Consider the following 21,788-nt stretch of genomic DNA (forward strand, 5'->3'; position numbering starts at 1 on the left):
ATGGAAAGGGTGAGAGACGAGGTGTGCCGTGCTGGTGCCATGCCGATGTCGGCGAAATCGCATCCGGGGTTAAAGGTGTTGGTGGTAGGCGCTGCTCGCGGTAACTCGATGGCAAACGCGCGTCGGTGTACGGAAAAGGATCAATGAGCAGGTTCAATAACCTGAAATCCACTTGACGTCCGACTACCTATTGGTACGAACGACTGCGTCGTTTCAACAACCAAAATAGATATTCATTTTCCAAGAGTGCTATTTTCCCAGCCAGACACAAATCCAATACCGGTGATTTAAGTGGTTAGCTCGGGTCAAAGACCTGGGGAAAATACATGCTCGAATGACTCGCGACTTTTCGCCGAAATCGTATTAAAAATTATCCAAACGATAATTAAAGCCGCTTTGATACGTATAACTGCGGACGAAAGACAGGGAAAGGAAGTAGTAGAAGCGAGGAAATGGGGGGTTCGGTCCGTTCGTTCTACCGTATTATAGCTGGAAACTATACGTATAGCTAGATCATAAAATCATCGGGGAGCTAAAGTTTATACATTTCGAGTGTTGAAATATAAACGGTGGCTCATGAAAGTATTTGAACATCTAATAAAGAATTTTTATGAATATATTGTGTACGTTATATGAAAAGTTTTGAAATGTCATTGGCGCTTTAATAAGAATCGACTAACGTGACTATATTGGTAAAATTTAAAAAACAATGTGAAAAAATGTATGTATGTATGTACAAATTGCAAGATATATATTTCATATTTATAGAAGGCTTCTATAAACGTTCTACATGAATACTTTCGCGAGCAACTGTAATTAATTGAATACATTTTTGGATAAATAAAATTACCCTTACATAAGTTATTCTTTCAGAGCTGTGCGATGTCAACGAAAAGCTGTTTCTTGCGGCTTCTTTAAAAAATATGCGTTGTAATCAGAAACAATTACAAATTAATTCTTATTAATGCAACAATAAGGAGGTAGTTTCAACATTTAAAAATTGTATTTACTGGAAGATTACTAGGAATTTTATTACTACGAATTATAGTTATTACGAATTTATAGCATGTTTGTTAGTTTAGTTTTGATGGATATTGCGTTTGCTTTTGTCGTAGTGAGTGATGAGGAAAGTTTCAGCGTCCACACGCGATAAGTTAAAATAATAAATAATTTGACACACAGTTACGTACATCATTGAATGTGTCTGCTATACGAGCTTTTAAGGAAAAATTTCAGACGTGACGATTGCACAGTTGGCGGTATATTTTGGAAGGCAAAAGGAAGAAAAGGAAGATGGAACTTGTGTCGCAACTCAGGCGCGAACTCAGGTCGAGGTAAGTGGGACAAAAGGAAAGAGGAGGGAGGCCAAGTGGGACCGACCAACAGAAGCCGAGGAAGATTTTGCAAGAAAAGCCAAGAGAACGCGTCCTTCTTGTCGAACTAAACCGACGAAAAAAGGAAGCGCTGATGCAACTACCATTTTCCGTGAAAACCGATCGAATTTCATTGCGAGTCGACTTTTTGATTGGCAAAGTTTTCCTATACAATAGTTTACTAACTACAAATATTAGTGAATTTACAAATAATATATTAAAGGTTTTAAACTATTTTTTATCATTCTACAACAAGAGACAATTTTCCGGTAATTTAGGTAAACCAATAAAAACCAGCACACAATCGATCAAAATCAAATCACTTTTTTCTAACAAATACAGAGATAGCGCTGTATCCGAATATTAATGTAAGTAAACTGTATTGATACTAATAATAACTTAGAAAGCACAAATCGACTATGGTTATCGACACTCGATGCAAGCAAGTATCGATCAGTACCGTTCAAAGCGGAAGAAAACAATCGAAGGAAAGCTTAACCTCGATGTCACAGTGTCACGATTACTATACGTGGAAAGAATAATCAGTTCCTACATTAACCGACTGAATCAAGATTCGATCGATCGAAGCTAGAAAGATTGCGATAATATCAGTAAATTAAAGGACTAAAATTTAAAGAAAATAGAAACGAAGATTGTAAAAAATGGATAACGAGCTACAAGACGAATATGAGGATATCACGTTTTGTCATCGAATAACCATATTTCCTCCTCTGATACGCAACGCAATCGTAACGAAGCCTATTTCACAGTGTTTCGGATACAAATTTATCACCTGGGCAAAATTATTCCATTTAATGACTATCGTGTTTATAATGTGGATGGGTTGGGCGGTTTTATATTTTATATTGGGCGACACGATGTTACCGACAAACGACGGTTTTGGTTTATACATCCTCGCGTTATTCTCAGCCTGGCTCGGCTGGTGCTTGTCATCAATTCCTTACTTAAGGATTCCACCGGTGTTCGGCATGCTAGTCGCCGGTATAATAGTTCGCAATTCTGGACTGTACAATATTCACGAGGAACTCGGTGCAGTGACAACCTCTAAGATCAGAACATTTTGCCTAACCTTTATCATGATACGCGCTGGACTTCAGCTGTCAACTACCAGTCTGGGAAAACATACTATATTCATAATGATGCTGGCCATCGTTCCTTCCTCGATCGAAGTTCTCGTTCTCTCGATATGCTGCAGATACATTCTGTCGTATCACTGGGACTGGTCTTTTATGGCTGGGTGAGTGACCAGTCTAAAACAAGACAATATCTTTTTCTTTTTTGGCAGATACCTGGCAAAGCCATGTTTTACAAAATACGATATATTTATACATCGTTAATTTTCATACCCTATTTCTATTAAACAGAAAATGAACAATTAACGGCGTGTGTTTTATTATGTATATAATAAAGACTCGCACATATAGCATCAATTTTCTGATGTTTATATTCAAAAGCGCAAAAGTTTATTAATGCATACAAATATTGATGAACACGATCGATGTCAGTATCAATGTATAGTGATGTGTACATAGTAAGAATTGTATATGCATGTCACAACAGAGTAATTAAACAAAATCTTGTCCCAAATTAAATTAGTTCACTATGAATTTATAGCATGCTCGGATATGCAAAATGATTTTGAGTTAGTTTTTTTATTGGTTTACACAAATTACTGTAAAGTGGAACTGCATTCTCATTGCAGAAAATCTCCCTTAATTGAAATACAATATTACAAAGTATGTTATATTTTACCAAATACGGTTCTGCTAGGAATATGCCCTTTTTTCCTCTTCGCGCTCGTTTACTTTTAGATTACTGACTATTTTTCGTTTTTATTATCAACTTATATTGGTGCAAAGAACAATACTCGGCTGTATGTCGCCAGTGTTAATCATGAACTCTATCCTGGCTTTGGCTGAGCATGGTTATGGCGAAGACCATGGACTCGCTACGATTCTTTCCACTGCTGCCTGTATCGACGTCGTGCATGTTATCTCCCTGTTCACGATTTGCTACTCATTCGTCTTCGCCAACGGTACGATCGTATAATTTAAGAATTATCTTTGTAACATTCGAAGAAACGTTAGACTATAAAGGATCCATATATTCAATTATGTATGATAATAACAATCATTAACTCGATATACGCAATGAAATTCTCTTCTTCTTTACGTACATACATTTTTCGCGTTTTTTGATCACCATCTTCATTAATGGTAACATTCACATCTGTTATTTAGGCGAATTTTCGTCTGCAATAAATGATCGATAATTATAATTGTTTTTCAGACGAGGATAGAAGCAAATGGTGGTATTACATATTATCCATCGGTATTCGCGATTCGATATTGGGCATTATGGCAGGAACTTTTCTGGGTATCTGCTTCGTATTTATCCCTCATCGTAGCCACGTGAGTATCCTTTCTTCCACTTTCCTTGCCCTCTCCCAGTTTCCTCTATCGGCGTTCAACGAATTAGAAAAACGCCAACTGGTATCGAATAATCTGCTTGGTGCTTGGCTCTTTGATGTGCACAACAGCAACTGCTAAAATGACCATCTCCGGTGGAGGATACCTCGCCAGTTTAGTCATGTCGTTCGTCAGCATGGTTGGTTGGAGAATTTTGACCGTTTCCTTTGACGTAAGTGTTCCGTCTTTTTTTCATTACACTCGTCTCCTCATAGATCATAAGTAGAGTAAGATAAGTATTTAGTTTCTTCGATGAAACATGCACGAACCAAAAATTGTAGTTATTCTTGAAATTTTTGTGAGAAATGTCATTAACAAAAAAGTAATTTTCATTTAAACAGAAGACAGTGATCACTAAATCCTCGACCAAACTCTTCAAAAAACTAAATGATTAAGAAAAGATGATTTTTAAACATTCTGGTTACAAATAAACGTGATAAAGGATCAAAATGTTTTTTGTTACCGATAACCATCATCGATGACAGAACTTTTTTCTTGTTACGTCCTGCGATCCAACTACATGTTCTCGTCCATCCTTCGCACAAGATGATCGGCAGCTGTGTAAACAAACTTGCTCGGACTCGCAATAATCTCAAGGAACCGTTAATTGCCATCATACGATTTCGCATTTTTTCCTTCACTGTAGACTTCACTGTTAACTGCCACAATACGTCCTTCAAGTCGAAACGTTCCGTGGGGCTATTGCTCATTGCGGTAAAACATGGGATAAGCGAGTTTTCTCATGTACGATGTTCGAAGGCTATTCCTACCGCGAGCGATTGGTGGGGGCGGTCAGCACCCATCACTAATTTTCCTTCTAGACATCACTGTCAAAGAAAATCACTTGCTATTAACTCTTCGATCAGAAGACACATCGCTGAAAACACTTCGACGTCTCTCGCACGCACCATTCGCAGACACTTATATTCTTCAAAAGTTGTTGGAAATAGAAGTTATATTTAAACTGTTAACTCAGTGTTACTATCATTCAAACCAGCCCTATTATCTTAACCAAAATAGGGGATCGACTGATTTGTGACGTCGATTATCGCATCAAGACGACAATTTACGACTCTCTTTAACGCGTTATACTGTGAACGGAGATGCTCCCCGTGAAACGGTCGAACATTTCTGGTTACCAATAACCATTCTTGGTGATGAAATTTTTCTTTGGTTATTTTCAGTCATCGTTAATTTTGATTTTAACATTACTCTAATAATGATCGGTACTATCTAGACTTAGACGAAAGTCACCTCTATTCGTTTGTTATACAAGGGGAGAGACATTTAAATCGGAACATCTAAATATATTTTATTAATAGTCGTGTGGAAAAACTCTAAAGGTCAAGAAAGTTGTACTATTTATATGGTAGATGAAATTTCTTTTAGATATATTTATATAGATTAATAGATCTATTTCGACACTCTCTATAAGAAGGTATTAACCTGTAGTAGTTATTGGTAACAAAAGAAAATGTACTGTCATCAGTAATAATTAGCAGTAACAAAGAAAAATTCCGTCGTGAAAAATGTTTATCAATAAGCAAAAAAGAATTCTGTCACGAATAATGGTTATCGACGATAACAACAACATTTCTCTCGTACATAATAATTATAGGCAAACAATTCTCTTATCTATAATGAGTTATCGGTAACCAAAGGAAAATTTTTCATCGATAACGGTTATCGATAACTGAAAACATTTTGATGATCTATAACAGTTATTCGTAATTAAAATCAGTTAAACTAATCTACTAATTCTTATACTGTAACTTTTAATCATATTGGTTATAAATAAAAATTAGTAAATATGGACGTAGACTTTGTGACTGATCGTATGAAAACACGTTCGTATGAATTTAGACGACGTCCTTTCGACGAGTGACGCATACACTTTGGCAGCTGGTTCAACCGATTTTGGTCGGAGTCATTGGTGCTGACATTGAATTCGTGAATTGGTCTGTATCCAGATTCGGGCTCTATATATCATGTATTCTAATCGGATTGATGGTAAATTTTTAATTAAACATGTTAAAACTTTATTTTCTTGAAAATGAGACCTTGAATGCAAAAATTTTATTCCACGTTTTTTTACACATCTTTGCGTGTTCATAGAATAATCAATCACCTGTCGATTGTTTATTCATACCTAGTAGTCGATAGCTAGCCAAATTCACATACGCCAAAGGAATTTCCAAAGTCGGTTTTCTCAAAAACAAAACATCTAATGGAAACAATTTATCTGATATTTTCGATTTGTTGTTTTCATGTAGAATCGCTCCCCTTCTCTGTTATATCGTCAATACTGAAAAATATCCTGTATACATACATGAAAGTTTTCTACGATAAATGTTGAAATATTTTCGAGAATCATTGTATATGTATTACCAAAAATTGCAAATTAATCTCAACTCGTTTCTTTCTTTGTTATATACGTCTCCTTCGTTATACACGACGAACACAGGGAAGAAGTTGCGCCACCTATTTGGCGACCTGGCGTACTCCATTGACGTGGAAAGAACGATTGTTCGTAGTGGTTTGTTGGCTACCGAAGGGTACCATACAGGTATGCCATGAAGAATACATGTAGTAAGAGAAAATTATGCAGCCCTGGCTATGCTAGTTCTTTCGTTATAACTTTAGTTAGAGCCGTTAAAACAGTTTCTGTTTATATGTCTATAATATTTAGTTTATATATTTCGTAATATTATTATTATTATTGGCAGCAGCGATTATAGCGTAGGAAAAAGCTACTTACTCTCTTATTGTTAGAATTGACTTTGGCAACATATTTCAAGGTCATCGAAATCGATGAGGTGTGTCCCTATTTTAAACATTTAAACATATCGGATATTTTTTAGATTAGCCAAATAACATTGAATTCACAAATAATCAGTGAATTAAACTAATAATCGAATTAATAAACCAATGATCGATTTTCCAAACAATAAGAGACAACGATTCAATAGTTACAAACAGGTAGCCTTACGAAATAAAAAAGTATTATATATATACATATACATATAGAATCTCCTTGACTTCGCTTATACTTCGAGGTTAGGTGTGTGTAATCTTAGGTTAGGCGCGAAAGCGAGATTCATCGATTCCTTGAATTTTAAGGCAGCTTTGGGTCCGATGGCGTACGAACACTTGCGGAACGGAGAGGAATCTGAGGAACTCCAAATGGCTATGGACATCGTGAAAGTATCCGTGGTTACCATTTTATTTCTATCGCCGATCGGAGCCAGTTTGATTAGCTATACGGGGCCAATTCTCCTTGTTCAAACTACCGCCGAGCAACGTCAAAGAGATCGCGAGTTGAGCTATTTGCGAATCCTCTCCTTTCTACCCATGTCAGAACAGATCCATCAACAGAACCCCTGATGCTCTGAAGTCCTCATCTTCTGCATACTAGAACCGATCGATCGCTCTCGCTTAGACGTTCTCAAGCTCGACGACTAACCGATCGACTAACCGAGTGCTCTTGATATCATCTTCGTGGGAAATCATCGGCGCTTACCGCAGACAACGAGTTTACCCAGTTTATTGAGTCTACCACGCGCTACAGTTTTCACAGGCAAACGCATCACCTCCATTTGATGTTATCCTTTTTAATTTACCATCTTCTCCTTTGGACTTGTATAGGAGGATGGTCTGCTGTAAATTTGTTATTCTTTTCATTATTATTCAGTCGATTTTAGTAAAATAAACATTTTACTTTATCAAATTTTATGGTTGTATCGTTATAAATTGGTGGTTATAAATTCTTAATAATTATAAATTCTTTCTTTAAGAAAACTAAAGAGTAGAAAGGCGCTGAGGAATTGGAGTTTACTTTTTTTCGAAATTTTTCTATTCGATTTTTCTATCACTCGACTCATGTGTTCTTAATTATTTCTGCTATTGTGGTTTGATTTATTTAAGCTTTTTCCGAGTATATTTTATGGAACAATTTACGATAAATAATTCCATTATATAATATACAATCGTTTGTCAAGAGATTGTTGTTACATTTGCAACGGTATTCTGCTGTAATCAATACAAAGATATCAATTTATTTTTAGTATTTAATTAAACTTTCAAATAATTTCTGATTTAAAAAAGTAACATATCGCAGATAATTGTATTTAATTGAATGCAAATCATTAAATAACAACGATGGAACAGCTACTCGATAATCAATTAAAATAAATTGTTAGTATTTAGAATTGAATCAAAATTACCTTCAAACACTATAGAAATACATAATAATGATATCCAATACTTCAACTATAATCGTAAATTGTTAGTTAGTTAATAAATTAAACAATAGTTGGACTACTATCTTATAATGTTATAATATAAAATATGTAATAATAATGATCAATAATACTTTAACAAATTTCAAATTCTTAGCTAACTAATTAATAATACATACAATACTATCATACAACTACCTAAATACTTAAATCATTAAAAGTATAATTGTTAGTAAAATTAATTTAAAACTACTATTTTATTATGTTAAAGTACGTAGAAATAATATCAAATACATATTCTGAAAGATCTCAAATAAGAAGTAATAGGTAATTAAGATATAAATTTATTATCTTATAACTATCCGAATAAAAAACATACAACATAGAAGTAATAATTAGTGAGACCAAACATTTTCAATAAATATTTATTGCAAAACATTAAGTACACGAAGCTGCATTAATTAAAATACATTTGAAAATACCTTAATTTTCACAGAGCCATCAAAAATACATCCACTACCAGCGAAGATTCGCGGCAGACTGAACAAACTAATCTTCCGGTCGCCTGGCACTTCCGTTGCACCATTAAGATTCCCTTCTCAGCCACGAATTATTCTTTTAATATTCCTGGCTCTCAAATGATATATGATTTATAAACATTTGGCGCTCATTTACGATACAGATTTTTCCTAATTCTGCGCATAGTTTGCTCACATGACTACTACAAGTACCATTTAATTTAAGTATACATATATTATAGGTATATGTATAATAAAATTCCGGAACTTCATATTGACTTGTTCTTCGTGTTGAAGTATAGTAAATAAGTAGTATCGTTTTAATTTCAGCCCATAAAGAGATTTCTAGATCAAGAAGTTACTATTCTGATGTTATTCAACACAGAAAACCTAACCTAAACTATGATGTGCAATTCATTCTTCGTGTTAAAACAATAAGTTGATCGCTGATGTTTATGGAAATGCGCATTTTTTTGAGTATAACTAAATAAATGAAACTTAAATAGAAACTAATTTCTTCATTTCAACCACAAAATAGCACGAATACTTTACTGTCAATATTTTGTACATGTTTGCATATTATGTACATTTGTGTACCCTTAACTGATAAAGTCAGTTAAATCATAAATGCATAAGCTAATCACAAATGTATGCTGCTTTCCTAAATGCTTATTTAGTATTTTCGACAGAGAAAGAAAAAGAGAACTTAATCGTGTTTTTTTACTGTTGAAAATCTGGTCAATTGATGAACAATGCATGTACATATATATGTATATATGTAGGCTTGTGATGGGCATACAAACATTGTACATAATTATCTAGCGGTGAAATAGTGGTAGTAACTAAGTATTATATAGTCGATGAAAAATACTAATTTCTTGATTTTGTAAACATTTATTTTATCTGAAAAGAACTTAAAGTTTGAAATTTCAGAAATGCCTTACCTTCGTCATTTAATCAATAAAAGGAATTTACTGAATAAAATTTCTAAAGAAATACAGTAACAAGATTTTTTATATCAACATGCTTTATTGCACAGATACACTTTTCTGTCCATATCAATTACATATATGTCGGAGATGAAAGAACACCGGAGCCTTTGGAATTTTGGATAATCCCGCAACATTGTAATCTAGAGTCTACTATAGCTGTAATTAAACAATTGTAGTTATTCAATCCGATTGTAATTGTTCGCGAGTTGTGATAATGAGCTTGGGCTCGAGGCGACAGCCAGTGGCCGAACGTAGCCGCGGTCACGGGATGAACGCTTTGTCTAACAAAGGTATCGAGTAATTCTATAGCTCTCCTTAAAAGAAATATTTGTGGCGGCACGCGACAGTAAACATTCCAACGGTTTCTGTCCCGTGGCTCGCCACACGCAGACCCTATTCTTCGAGCAAGATGATTGCCAGATGTCGATGCGTCTCCGGAGTACATGTTCAGCTAGCCTGAGGGCCCGTCATAAATCTTAGAATTTAGTTGACTAAAGTCCTTCAAACAAACAGTCTTTGTCCCAGCTAGGGGAAGATAGGAGAGACCTATTTTTCAACGAACGGCGTCTCCCACTAGCAACTTTCCCTCGAGGGCGGCTAGCATCTTTTTCTAACCACCGATATGGAGATTGACCAATTAGCAGCAACGCCCTCTGAATTCCCTCACCTTCTGAACGAAGGGTATCCTCGACGAATCCGATGATCTCGTGTCCTCAGACACACCCCATCATAGTTTTCCTCTGCAGCATCATCGCGACGGAGAATCATTCTCTCGTGAGGTCGTATTAACGAGTTACTTTGTGTCTGTACGCTCGATGGATATTCCACGTTTTCGCAAAGAGTCCGATTTAGATTTTTGTGAGCACGTACATCTATCATTCCGTTAACCGCGGATTCGTTATTGAACCTAAGACCAATGTTACGCCGCCTAAAACATCTGCACGCCAGCCCGCGCGACCGGACAACAACCGGCCTGCGTAATGTCACTTCGACCCTCAATAAACCTAAGGACCCACCATAACTTTCACTTCCCTGTATTGTTTCGCCATGTGTCTTCAATCCATTTGTCTTGAAGAATTTCTAAAGCTTAAAAATATTCTCGAAACACAATCGGTTTTTAGAGAGGTCCTTGGGTTTATTAGGCGCACTTAAAACACGGAGAAAGCGGGTATGCACCCATTAGAAAAACCCGAATAGCCCTGTAATAAAACAGGCTAGGTTTTTCTCACACACACAGTCATTTACGCACCACGATGGTAGAAGACTCCCTACTCATCCCTTCGAGCAGTAGTGCAGCATGACCAATCGACACCGCGGTTCGTTACCCTCACTTTTCCTAACGAAAGTGGGACCAACGAATCCGCGTTCTTTAGGCACAGGGGCACACCCACACCGAACTTTTCTTCCGTATTAAAAAAAGAGCGACAAACAGTCGATCAACTAACGCCTAACGCAGCAGTCTACACATAGCGCGAGAGTCGCATACTTCACGCAAATCTTTTTGTAACTAAGTGTTTGGAAATATATACTTTATAATACTGTGAATCCCAGTGTTATACCAACTCAATCACCCCTTATTATCTCAACGGAAATCAGGGGATCGATCAATTCGTGGTGTCGATTGTTATAATCGTAACGGGGATTTACGACCCCCGTTGACGTTTCTCCTAGCGACTACGTCTCCCCGCGATTGGCCGAATTTACATGGTCCTTCGAGCCGGATCTCGTGCCACCAAAAATTGCACTGACCAGTGACTATACAGTGTCGCGTGAGATCCAAGTTCCAACCACTTAGTCAACTGATCAAGGGAACCGCCATCGGAGAGGAGCACCTCCGTCGCTCAGCATCTACACGAGCCCACGCCGCATCGTAACGATTATCAACCGAATCCCAGATCAACGTCCATTTGATCAAGGTAAGATCGTTCATATTATCAAAATCAAATATGGCCCAAGCTGAATCAATCAGCACGTTACGGCGGAGACGAGGCGTCCTAGCCCGTCGACTTGCAACCATAAGGCGCGAACTCGATGAATACGAAGCGTCTGGGAAGGCAAACAGAATCTTCCTAACATCTTGCCGCAGCTCGTTCGATGAAATTTGGAGGAGGATACTCGCGGTTGAAGAAGAGTTAGATGGGTTAGATGAAGGGGAAGATGCGCGTGTAGATTCGTTATCGCAAGAGCATCGGGAGCTTGACATGCGGTTCCTAGGTCTCTTTGAACAAATATCAGCAACAACCCCGTCGACTACAAAAACAGGCGAGACATGCCGGAGACCAGAGCTGACCACCGTTCCAGAGGTCCGCGTGCCCCAATTCGACGGTGCCCTCGAGAACTGGACCTATTTCTACGACACGTTCTCATCCATAGTGGACCGTAACGAAAGTTTGACGAATGTCCAAAAGTTCCAGCATCTACGCTCATCTATAACTGGACGGGCCGCACAGAGTATCCAGTCATTAGAACTCACAGAGGCCAACTATCCCATCGCGCTTGACACACTGAAGGACAAGTTCAATTGCCCCCTCCAAATCTGCATGCACCATTGGAATTTGATGCGCAACTATCCGGAAATCAAAAAGGAAACTCCAAAAGCCCTAGAGGATTTGTTGAAAACCATCAGCGTAAATCTAAAGGCGCTCGAAAACCTAAAACAGCCCGTCACATCAAATATAGCGATTATCGAATTGCTCGCGTCGAAATTGCCCTCGTCCAGCCTGCGTAAATGGCAACGCACACTGCCCCGCCAACAGGTGCCATCCTATCAGCATCTGATAGACTTTCTCAAAACACGGGCGAACGGGACTCAACTCCTCTCTAAAGCGAAGGAATCAAAAGGGTCAACCCACAAACACCACAATCAGCGAACAACCATACCGCATGGACGAACCTTTGCTACAACCAGCAGGACGTTGGTGTGTCCGACCTGCAACGGACCTCACGAGCTCAGGCACTGTAAAATCTTCAAGGCCAAATCAGCGACAAAACGTTTTCAGATCGTGAGGAAGGCATCGTTGTGTATAAATTGCCTAGGCAGAGGACATTCGCCGACACAGTGTACATCGGGTTCGTGTCGTATCTGCGGTCACCGACACCATACTTATCTACACCGCGAACAAACCCAGGTAGACTCACGGTCGTCGAGCGGCCGATCGTCGAGCGGTCGGTCGGCAAGCGGTTGGTCGCCGAGCAGTCGTTCATCACACAAGCGAGCCTCCGCCGGACAATCACCATCTGGATCATCGAAGTCGCGGTCGTCCCACAAGTCGAGGCGTACATCCGATACTTCACGGAAACATACATCTTCGGCTCCAAGAGATACGAAAGAACATGCCTCGTATGAGTCACGCTCAGCACGGATCAAGAACACCGCCCCAACCTCCTCGTCCAAATCCCAACCGGCAAGTATAAGAAAACATTGAGATTTCTTGTTATCCCGGCCATATCGACCTTCATACCAAATGAGCCCATCGACCCCTCGAGTTTGGGATTACCCAGAAATATCCAATTAGCCGATCCACAATTCCATTGCCCAGCCCCGATCGATGTCTTGCTTAGCACCGGATCAACATTTGCGTCGCTGTGCATCGGGCAGGTCAATCTGGCGCAACCAGGCGAACCTGAACTGCGTCTACAAAAAACACGTTTCGGTTGGGTAATCGGGGGGAGTCCAAGGTTCCAAACCGCGATAAATACGTTCCACGCAACTACAACAGCTCTGCAAGAGGACCTTGCGCGGTTTTGGGAGATCGACGAGGGACCGGCCACTACTCATCTTTCGGAATCTGAACGACTATGTGAAGAACATTTCCGAAACCATGTCCGACGAACCAAGGAAGGCAGATACATCGTTGCATTACCATTCAACGAAAAGCTTTCCTCACTAGGCTCATCGAAGGCCGCTGCAATGAGCAGGCTCGCCTCCCTTCATCGTCGATTCCAACGCGACAAACAATATGAAACCGCGTATAGTGCTGTGATCCAAGAATATTTAGACTTGGGTCACATGACGAAGATCAACACGGATCACGCCACCGACCACGGATATTATTTACCACATCACGGCGTGATCAAGGAATCGAGCGACACCACCAAGCTCCGGGTTGTGTTCGACGGCTCAGCATCAAGTACCACGGGAGTGTCTCTAAACGACGCCCTTCATACAGGCCCGAAATTACAAGAAGACCTGAGAAACATCTTATTGAGATTCCGGTCATTTCAATATGTCCTTACCGGCGACATCGAGAAAATGTACCGTCAATTCATCCTACGTCCAGAAGATCGTCCTTATCAAAAGATTCTGTGGCGTGCCGACAACGGAGAGATCGAAACTTACCGACTCAACACCGTCACGTTCGGTCTATCCGCAGCCCCGTATCTGGCCATCCGATGTCTCAAACAGTTGGCAGAAGACGAGGGACCTCGATTTCCGAAAGCAGCGCAGATCCTACGGCGAGACTTCTATGTCGACGATGCGTTGACCGGAGCCGATACGAAGGACGAAGCCTTATCAGTCAGGAATGATCTCACGAAATTACTTAAGCTAGCCGGTCTAAATATCCGCTAATGGGCATCAAACGATCGGGATCTGCTACGAGGGCTACCTGAGGAAGACACCAACCAGAAACTACATCTCGGTGAGTCATCCACGTTAAAAACACTCGGCGTCTTTTGGGATTCAGCCGACGATTCCATACTATATTCGGTCAAGACGATCAGTGACACTTCCCAAGTCACAAAGCGATCAATCAGTTCAGTCATCGCACAAATCTATGATCCAGGATTGCTCGCGCCGGTAATCGTTCGAGCAAAAATGATTTTGCAACAAGTCTGGACATTGAAGGTAGATTGGGACGAATCCCTTCCGACAGACGTACACACAGAATGGATCAAATACCACACCCAATTGCCGTTGTTAAATGCGGTAAGGTTCCCTCGGAAGACCATCATAGAATCCGCAACGAAAATTGAGCTACACGGATTCTGTGACGCTAGCGAAAGGGCATATGGGGCGTGCGTCTACGTGCGGACGACGGACCGAAAGAACAATATTTGGACTCGACTCCTCACGGCGCGATCGAAGGTAGCGCCGCTCAAATCGCTCTCCATACCACGTCTCGAATTAAGCGGGGCACTTATTTTGACGTCCTTGATTTCGTCAATACGACAGGCCCTGACGACCAAGATATCGCGGATAGTATACTGGACTGACTCCATCATCGTGCTCCATTGGATCAGGTCTTCGCCGCACACCTTGAAAACATTTGTGGCGAATCGAGTCGCTGAGATACAGACCAAGACCAATATCTCCGACTGGCGTCATGTGCCTACCGACGATAATCCAGCGGATCTCATCTCCCGAGGCCAGACGCCCAAGGAATTCCTATGTCCGTCCATTTGGAAAAACGGGCCAAGGTGGCTCCTGCAAAGCGAAAGCTATTGGCCGGTCTGGAGCCCGACACCGGTAGTCGACCTCCCGGAGCAAAAGAAGACGATCTGTCTGAGGACGAGTGTTAACGACAACACACTCCTCCATCGCTACTCGTCTTGGCCAAGACTAATAAGAATCGTCGCCCGGTGTCTTCGATGGAGACATAAGCAACACCGAACTGCCCATCTCACCACAGACGAACTGACTGCAGCGCACAACAGACTAATAAAAATATTACAATCCCATCATTTCGCGCCTGAAATTCGGATCCTCCAAAAAAATCGAAGCGAGGACGTTGGAGGGAAACTACAACCATTAAACCCCTTCCTCGACGAAGATGGGCTACTCCGGATAGGAGGGCGACTAACCAACTCCGCCATACCCTTCAGCCAAAAACACCCGATCATCCTACCGAAATCCCCGGTGACAGAGCTAATTATAGAGCAAGAGCACCGGAACAATCATCACACAGGGACACAAGCTACACTATACGCGATGAGACTGCGCTATTGGCCGATCGACGGCCGTAGCCAGGTATGGCGCACTCTCAGAAGGTGCGTCCGCTGCTGCAGAGCCAACCCTCCACCAGTGGAATACTTGATGGGTGATTTGCCAGAGGCGCGTATTACCGAATCGCGGCCGTTCACGAACGTCGGAATCGACTACTGCGGCCCATTCTACATCAAGTAGAGGAGGGACCGTAACCGACGTAAAATCAAGACGTACGCCGCCATATTCGTTTGTCTGGCGACAAAGGCGGTCCACATAGAGTTAGTCAGCGACCTAACCACCGACGCCTTCTTGGCCGCGCTACGCCGTTTCATCTCGCGGCGAGGATACTGCGCAACGATCCTCACCGACAACGGCACCAATTTCGTCGGGGCTAATCGGGAGCTGCAAGAACTCCGGACCCTATTGCAGTCCGACGACCACCAGGATAGGGTACAGAATTTTCTCGCCGACCGACAAATACAATGGCGTTTTAATCCTCCGAACTCACCACATTTTGGCGGCTTATGGGAAGCCGCAGTTAAATCGTTCAAACGCCATCTCATCCGCGTGGTCGGCACGGAGCTCCTGACCTTTGAACACCTCAACACCCTTGTGATCGAAATTGAGGCCATTCTCAATTCACGCCCACTGACTCCCATCTCATCCGATCCGAAAGATCCCCCTGTCCTCACTCCCGGTCATTTTCTAATCGGTGATACCCTAACCAGTTTACGGGAGCGTGATTTCAGGACAGTTCCATCAGGCCGGCTATCCAGTTGGCAGCGCATTCACCAGATTAAGCAGCACTTCTGGAGCAGATGGTATCGGGAGTACCTAAATGAGCTAACCCGCCGCAACAAATGGGACAAGGGCAAACATAACATTCGTGAAGGCACCGTAGTAATCCTCAGGGAGGATAACGTGCCCTCTATGCAGTGGCCTTTGGGCCGCGTAATCAAGGTCCATCCAGAAGCCGATGGAATCATCCGGACCGCTACCGTGCAGACGGCAACAAGCATCCTGGACCGCGGTGTCAAAAGACTGGTCCCCTTACCCATCCACCCAGATCCAGACGAGGCCGAACGTCCACACGGAGCGAAGGAAGTCACCAACGACGCACCTGACTCCACAGCCAGAATTTGATCGGTGCTCTCTCAACGGGGGGAGGATGTTACGCCGCCTAAAACATCTGCACGCCAGCCCGCGCGACCGGACAACAACCGGCCTGCGTAACGTCACTTCGACCCTCAATAAACCTAAGGACCCACCATAACTTTCACTTCCCTGTATTGTTTCGCCATGTGTCTTCAATCCGTTTGTCTTGAAGAATTTCTAAAGCTTAAAAATATTCTCGAAACACAATCGGTTTTTAGAGAGGTCCTTGGGTTTATTAGGCGCACTTAAAACACGGAGAAAGCGGGTATGCACCCATTAGGAAAATCCGAAGCCCTCTAATAAAACAAGCTAGGTTTTCCTCACGCACACAGTCATCTATCCACCACGATGGTAGGAGACTTCCTACTCATCCCTTCGAGCAGTAGTGCAGGTCATGACCAATCGACACCGCGGTTCGTTACCCTCACTTTTCCTAACGAAAGTGGGATCAACGAATCCGCGTTCTTTAGGCACAGGGGCACACCCACACCGAACTTTTCTTCCGTATTAGAAAAAGAGCGACAGTCAGTCTAAAAACTAACGCCTAACGCGGCAGTCTACACATAGCGCGAGAGTCGCATACTTCACGCAAATCTTTTGTCGGTTCTCGATGTTGTCGAACATACAGCTTCTCTCCTAAATATATTATAGTGCTAAGTCCATTAATACATTAATTTCCATTATAAGAGCCCTGCTCTAGCGTACATATCTATCGCATCTTCGTGCGACAAGTTGTTAACTATTTATTTCTCTACGTCAGTGTAATCTAAGTGTTGGAAATATATAATTTATAATTCTGTGAATCACAGTGTTATACAAACTCAATCACCCCTTATTATCTCAACGGAAATCAGGGGATCGATCAATTCGTGGTGTCGATTGTTATAATCGTAACGGGGATTTACGACTCCCGTTGACGTCTCTCCTCGCGATTACGTCTCCCCGCAATTGGTCGAATTTACAACCAACATCACTAGTATCGCGAGTGTCCAACGGCCGCGGTTGATTTTCGAGTCGGTAGTATCCATACTCGTATTAACAGACCGTACCTTCGTTATAACACGACGATTGCCGATTCCAATGAAGATTCATCGAGCGCCCACAACCTTATTCTTGACCCTTCTCCGACATATAAATACATCTATATACACTTCTCCTTCCATATCAATCACATATAGATATATTTATATTATTCCAACCTTATTAGCAACATTAACTGCATCATAATCACGAGTTAAGCGTATATATGCTTTCTTTTTACCATCTGGCCTAATTAACCCTTTGCCTGCGAAGAGCGCTTATAGGCGTTTAGCCATAGTTACTGCCTCTGAGTGAATAGCGCCTATAGACGTTTAGCCATAGTCGCTGCCTGTGAGCGAACAGCGCCTATAGGTGCTTAGCCAGAGACGTCTTCTCCGAGCGAACAGCGCCTAAAGGCGCTGCGTTCATTTATTATCAACAACTTCCCAATAATGCACATTCAATCGTTTTCTTCCGACACACTGGCAGCATACGTATCTTATTCAGAGTTTTTTTCACAAAAAACAAATATAATATCCATAAATTGTGCCTCCATCATAGACAAATTGATGAATATGGCCTGCGATGATATGGAACTGTCATCAGATTCTGACAATTCTGAAATTTTTGGAGAAATTGGATACACAGGTAAAAATAAAAATACATATCACAAAAGACGCCTACTGTCAAGTAGCTCGGAATCTAATTCCGAAATTAATCCACGTCAATTTCTTTGGAATGCACAAAATTTGATTCCAAAAGTTTTTAATTTTGATGAAAATCTACCCGGAATTAAAGCAAATATTGATGATAAATCGTCAATATTATAAATCTTTCAACTTTTCTTTTCCGAAAATATGCTTAAACATATTGTGGAAAAAACTAACAATTATTATACCACGAAAACTTCACACAGTAAGTGCTCACGATTGATTGCATGGAAAAATACAACAGTATCGATTTTTTGCTCTGTCGATGTTAATCTCAAGAGTAAGGAAATTATCAATAGATGAATATTGGTCAACAGACGAATTGCTACGAACAGAACATTTTCCAAGAATCATGAAAAAAGAAAGATATATATCTCTCTTACAAATGCTGTACTTTCACGATAACAGTGAGACAACAAATCAAGATGCGCTAATAAAGATACGGAGCATCATTGATAGACTGCGAAATTCCTTTTCACGATCATTTTACCCATATCAACATTTATGCATCGACGAAAGTTTGCTGCTTTTCAAAGGGCGATGTTTTTCCAAGCATTTTATTCCTTTAAAACGAAGAAAATTTGAGATTAAGTCGTTTGTTGTTTATGACTGTCATACCGGATATATTGAAGATTTTATTGTCTATTGTGAAGCACGTAAAAATATAACTAACAATAATCATTTAGCAGAAATTGGCAAATCAGGGAATATTGTCACGACGCTGATGGAACCGTATCTGAATAAAGGTCATGTTTTGATCACCGATAGCTGGTACTCAAGCCCAGCTTTATTTTCCCTACTATACCAAAATAAGACAAATGCATTTGGAACAGTAAGGAAAACCAGACGTGGAATGCCTAATATATCTAATAAATTATGTAAAGGCGAAGTTGCGTTTCAGTCTACGGATAAACTGTTAGCACTAAAATGGATGGACAAAAGAGAAGTACTGATATTATCAAGCTGTCATTCTGCTGAGTATGTAGGAACAAAGAAAAGAGATGTTAAAACGGGAGCACCAATACTGAAACCAAGTGTCATAGTAGACTATAATCGCATTATGGGAGCAGTTGATAAAACTGATATGATTCTAAATTCCATTAATATCGTTGAGAAAACTCTGAAATGGTATAAGAAATTCTTTTTCCACATGCTTGACCTTTCGATCTATAATACTTACATACTCTATAAAATTACGTCCAAAAAGAATATAACATTTGCGAAGTTTTATTTATGCCTGATTCAAGAAATTCTACTAAAATATCCAAATGAAAATATATGTAGCAATAAGTCTGGAGGCCAAACTGCATCCAAAGATAACCTCTTACGACTGGTTTCAAGACACTTTCCATCAAAATACACCAATCCAACAGGAACGCGGCAGAACGGTCGGTGGAAATGTGTGGTTTGTAGCAAACACAAAATGCGAGCCGAAACACGATTCCAATGTAAAGACTGTAACGTTGGATTATGCATTGAACCCTGTTTTGAACTATATCATACGAAAAAAGATTATTAAAATTATTATTATTATTAATATTATCGTTTGCCTCAAGGAAAAGCCCAGCAAAATCGGCTCCGCGCTTCATGTTAAGAACAATTCGCGCATTATGCCACTAGCGTGGCCTATCTCCCACTGTCACACTGGCTGCCCAGAGTGCAATTCGTTTCTGAGCGCTCCGCAGCCAAAAGGTTAAAGTATTAACTTCAGCCACATTAACGTAGTACAGTTTCTTAATGGAAGCTTTGATATGATATTTATTCACAGGAGTATGTGCAATAAAAACTTATGTGTTGTTGTCTTCAATCTTTTTCATGGCAGCTGCAGTGGTCAGTGGAAATTTTATGATATTAAATGCATCCAAACTGAAATAAATATAATCATTTTGGATATTTTTTACCTACAATTAATTTTATATGATTAATGTATATTATAGAATATGAAAAATTAAATTTATATAAATAAGTAGATACATAAAAATAACACCAATATTTAATGCTTACTGGTTTCTATTTGGGACAGATTTTCTCGCATATTTGGTGTTTCTTGGTGGCTTAAATGTTTTTGGCCAATAGAAATATACAGATGCCCTTACTTTCCTTGCTCTTGATCCATGAACACCTTTCAATATCTGTAAATAAATGCAGATTCAGATAAATCATATTATATGTGTGAACCAAAATTTTTTTGTTAAAATTATGTATATTGACCGTTTTCTGGACTTTAAATGCCTTCTGAAGTGGCACAGCTGATTTTCCACCTTCCTGTATCTTTTCACAGATTGAACATTTTCTTAGATTTTGCAAGTATAGGTTTCACTGCAGGCAAAGTTCATAGCACTTGTTGATTTAGCAGCTGCTGCTTTCTTTGCAGTGGTGGATGTTTTCACAGCTGGCTTTGTGACTTAAATCTAGATGCTGCATTAATTGACTTCTACCCATTATCAATTTTCTTTTCTATCTTATTCTCAGCCGGTTTACTGGCTGAAAAAAACATAATAAATGATCAAAATATTATACATACTATCTACATTTTACATTAGCAAAATATTTGTAACACCAAGTTCTTAATTATGCATAATTTCTAATTTATACAAAGCATATACAAAGCCTTGATCAAAAATGATCTTGTTAAGTAATCTTTCGAGATGTAGGAAAGTAATATAACCATATTCATATCGATAGTTTTTTTAACAGAGATAAAACGGGCAACAAACCACATGGTTAAGGTTAAAACTGAACGTGTGTTGAATTAAACTTCTTACATCACTAATTTTATAAATTCGTATTAGTCATGCTTTACAGGTTTGAAAAACATTTTTCAAATTTTTCAACTAAAATTTTACGTGTTATTAATAATTTTTTAATATACCTAACTTGTCCGTGCGCTTCGGTTTAGGAGCCATTATACTAAATAGAGGGAGAATCTTAACCCAAAACAGACGATGTGAAGGATCAGTGACTTTATGCAAGCGGTTAACTCATTGTAATATTTGGTAATATCTAGTGATATTAAAGAGTTACGTTAATATAATCTTGCTTTTTCAATGAATTAAATTTATTCAGATGTAATTTTACACCTGTTTGGGGGAACTGTAAAAAGATCGAAATTTCTTTACAAAATACGTTAATCAAATATGTACACATACATCTCTAGTGCAAGAAGGTACAGAGAAAGAATAGCAACGCACCCAAACCGGCTGGCAGCGGAAACGGTCAACACATCAAGCATAAAAAGAAGATTAAAAAGGAAACACCCAACAGATCTCACAAAGGTCATAACCTAACAAACACGATGATGGTACCCCGCTGGGGGTAGCCACCCACATGTTATATTAGTATACCGCTATAATATTTTACCAAATGT

General features: G+C 39.9%; 2 protein-coding genes and 1 pseudogene across 2 annotated transcripts; 2 read left to right on the forward strand and 1 right to left on the reverse strand.

Moving 5' to 3' along the window:
- Positions 1-554: 554 nt before the first annotated feature.
- Positions 555-7,589, forward strand: LOC126874473 (sodium/hydrogen exchanger 9B1-like). The gene is made up of 7 exons (XM_050636584.1): positions 555-2,631; positions 3,254-3,429; positions 3,684-3,805; positions 3,873-4,034; positions 5,726-5,872; positions 6,327-6,428; positions 6,983-7,589. The coding sequence occupies exons 1-7, from the start codon at positions 2,036-2,038 to the stop codon at positions 7,244-7,246; spliced, it is 1,569 nt and encodes a 522-aa protein (XP_050492541.1). The 5' UTR covers positions 555-2,035; the 3' UTR covers positions 7,247-7,589.
- Positions 7,590-14,426: 6,837 nt separating this feature from the next.
- On the forward strand, positions 14,427-16,679 carry LOC126874742 (uncharacterized). The gene is made up of 2 exons (XM_050637098.1): positions 14,427-15,578; positions 15,801-16,679. Exons 1-2 carry the CDS (start codon positions 14,427-14,429, stop codon positions 16,677-16,679), a joined length of 2,031 nt encoding a protein of 676 aa, XP_050493055.1.
- Positions 16,680-17,650: 971 nt separating this feature from the next.
- On the reverse strand, positions 17,651-21,327 carry LOC126874474 (60S ribosomal protein L23a-like; annotated as a pseudogene).
- Positions 21,328-21,788: the final 461 nt, after the last annotated feature.

This window comes from Bombus huntii, chromosome 16, assembly GCF_024542735.1.
Source record: "Bombus huntii isolate Logan2020A chromosome 16, iyBomHunt1.1, whole genome shotgun sequence".
NCBI lineage: Eukaryota > Metazoa > Arthropoda > Insecta > Hymenoptera > Apidae > Bombus > Bombus huntii.

Coding starts and splice junctions, on each gene's coding strand:
- LOC126874742 (XM_050637098.1), top strand. CDS start 14,427: ATGATTTTGCAACAAGTCTGGACATTGAAGGTAGATTGGGACGAATCC. Junction 15,579..15,800: donor CGATCGACGGCCGTAGCCAG/GTATGGCGCACT, acceptor CTGGCGACAAAG/GCGGTCCACATAGAGTTAGT.
- LOC126874473 (XM_050636584.1), top strand. CDS start 2,036: ATGGATAACGAGCTACAAGACGAATATGAGGATATCACGTTTTGTCAT. Junction 2,632..3,253: donor GACTGGTCTTTTATGGCTGG/GTGAGTGACCAG, acceptor ATTGGTGCAAAG/AACAATACTCGGCTGTATGT. Junction 4,035..5,725: donor TTTTGACCGTTTCCTTTGAC/GTAAGTGTTCCG, acceptor GTATGAATTTAG/ACGACGTCCTTTCGACGAGT.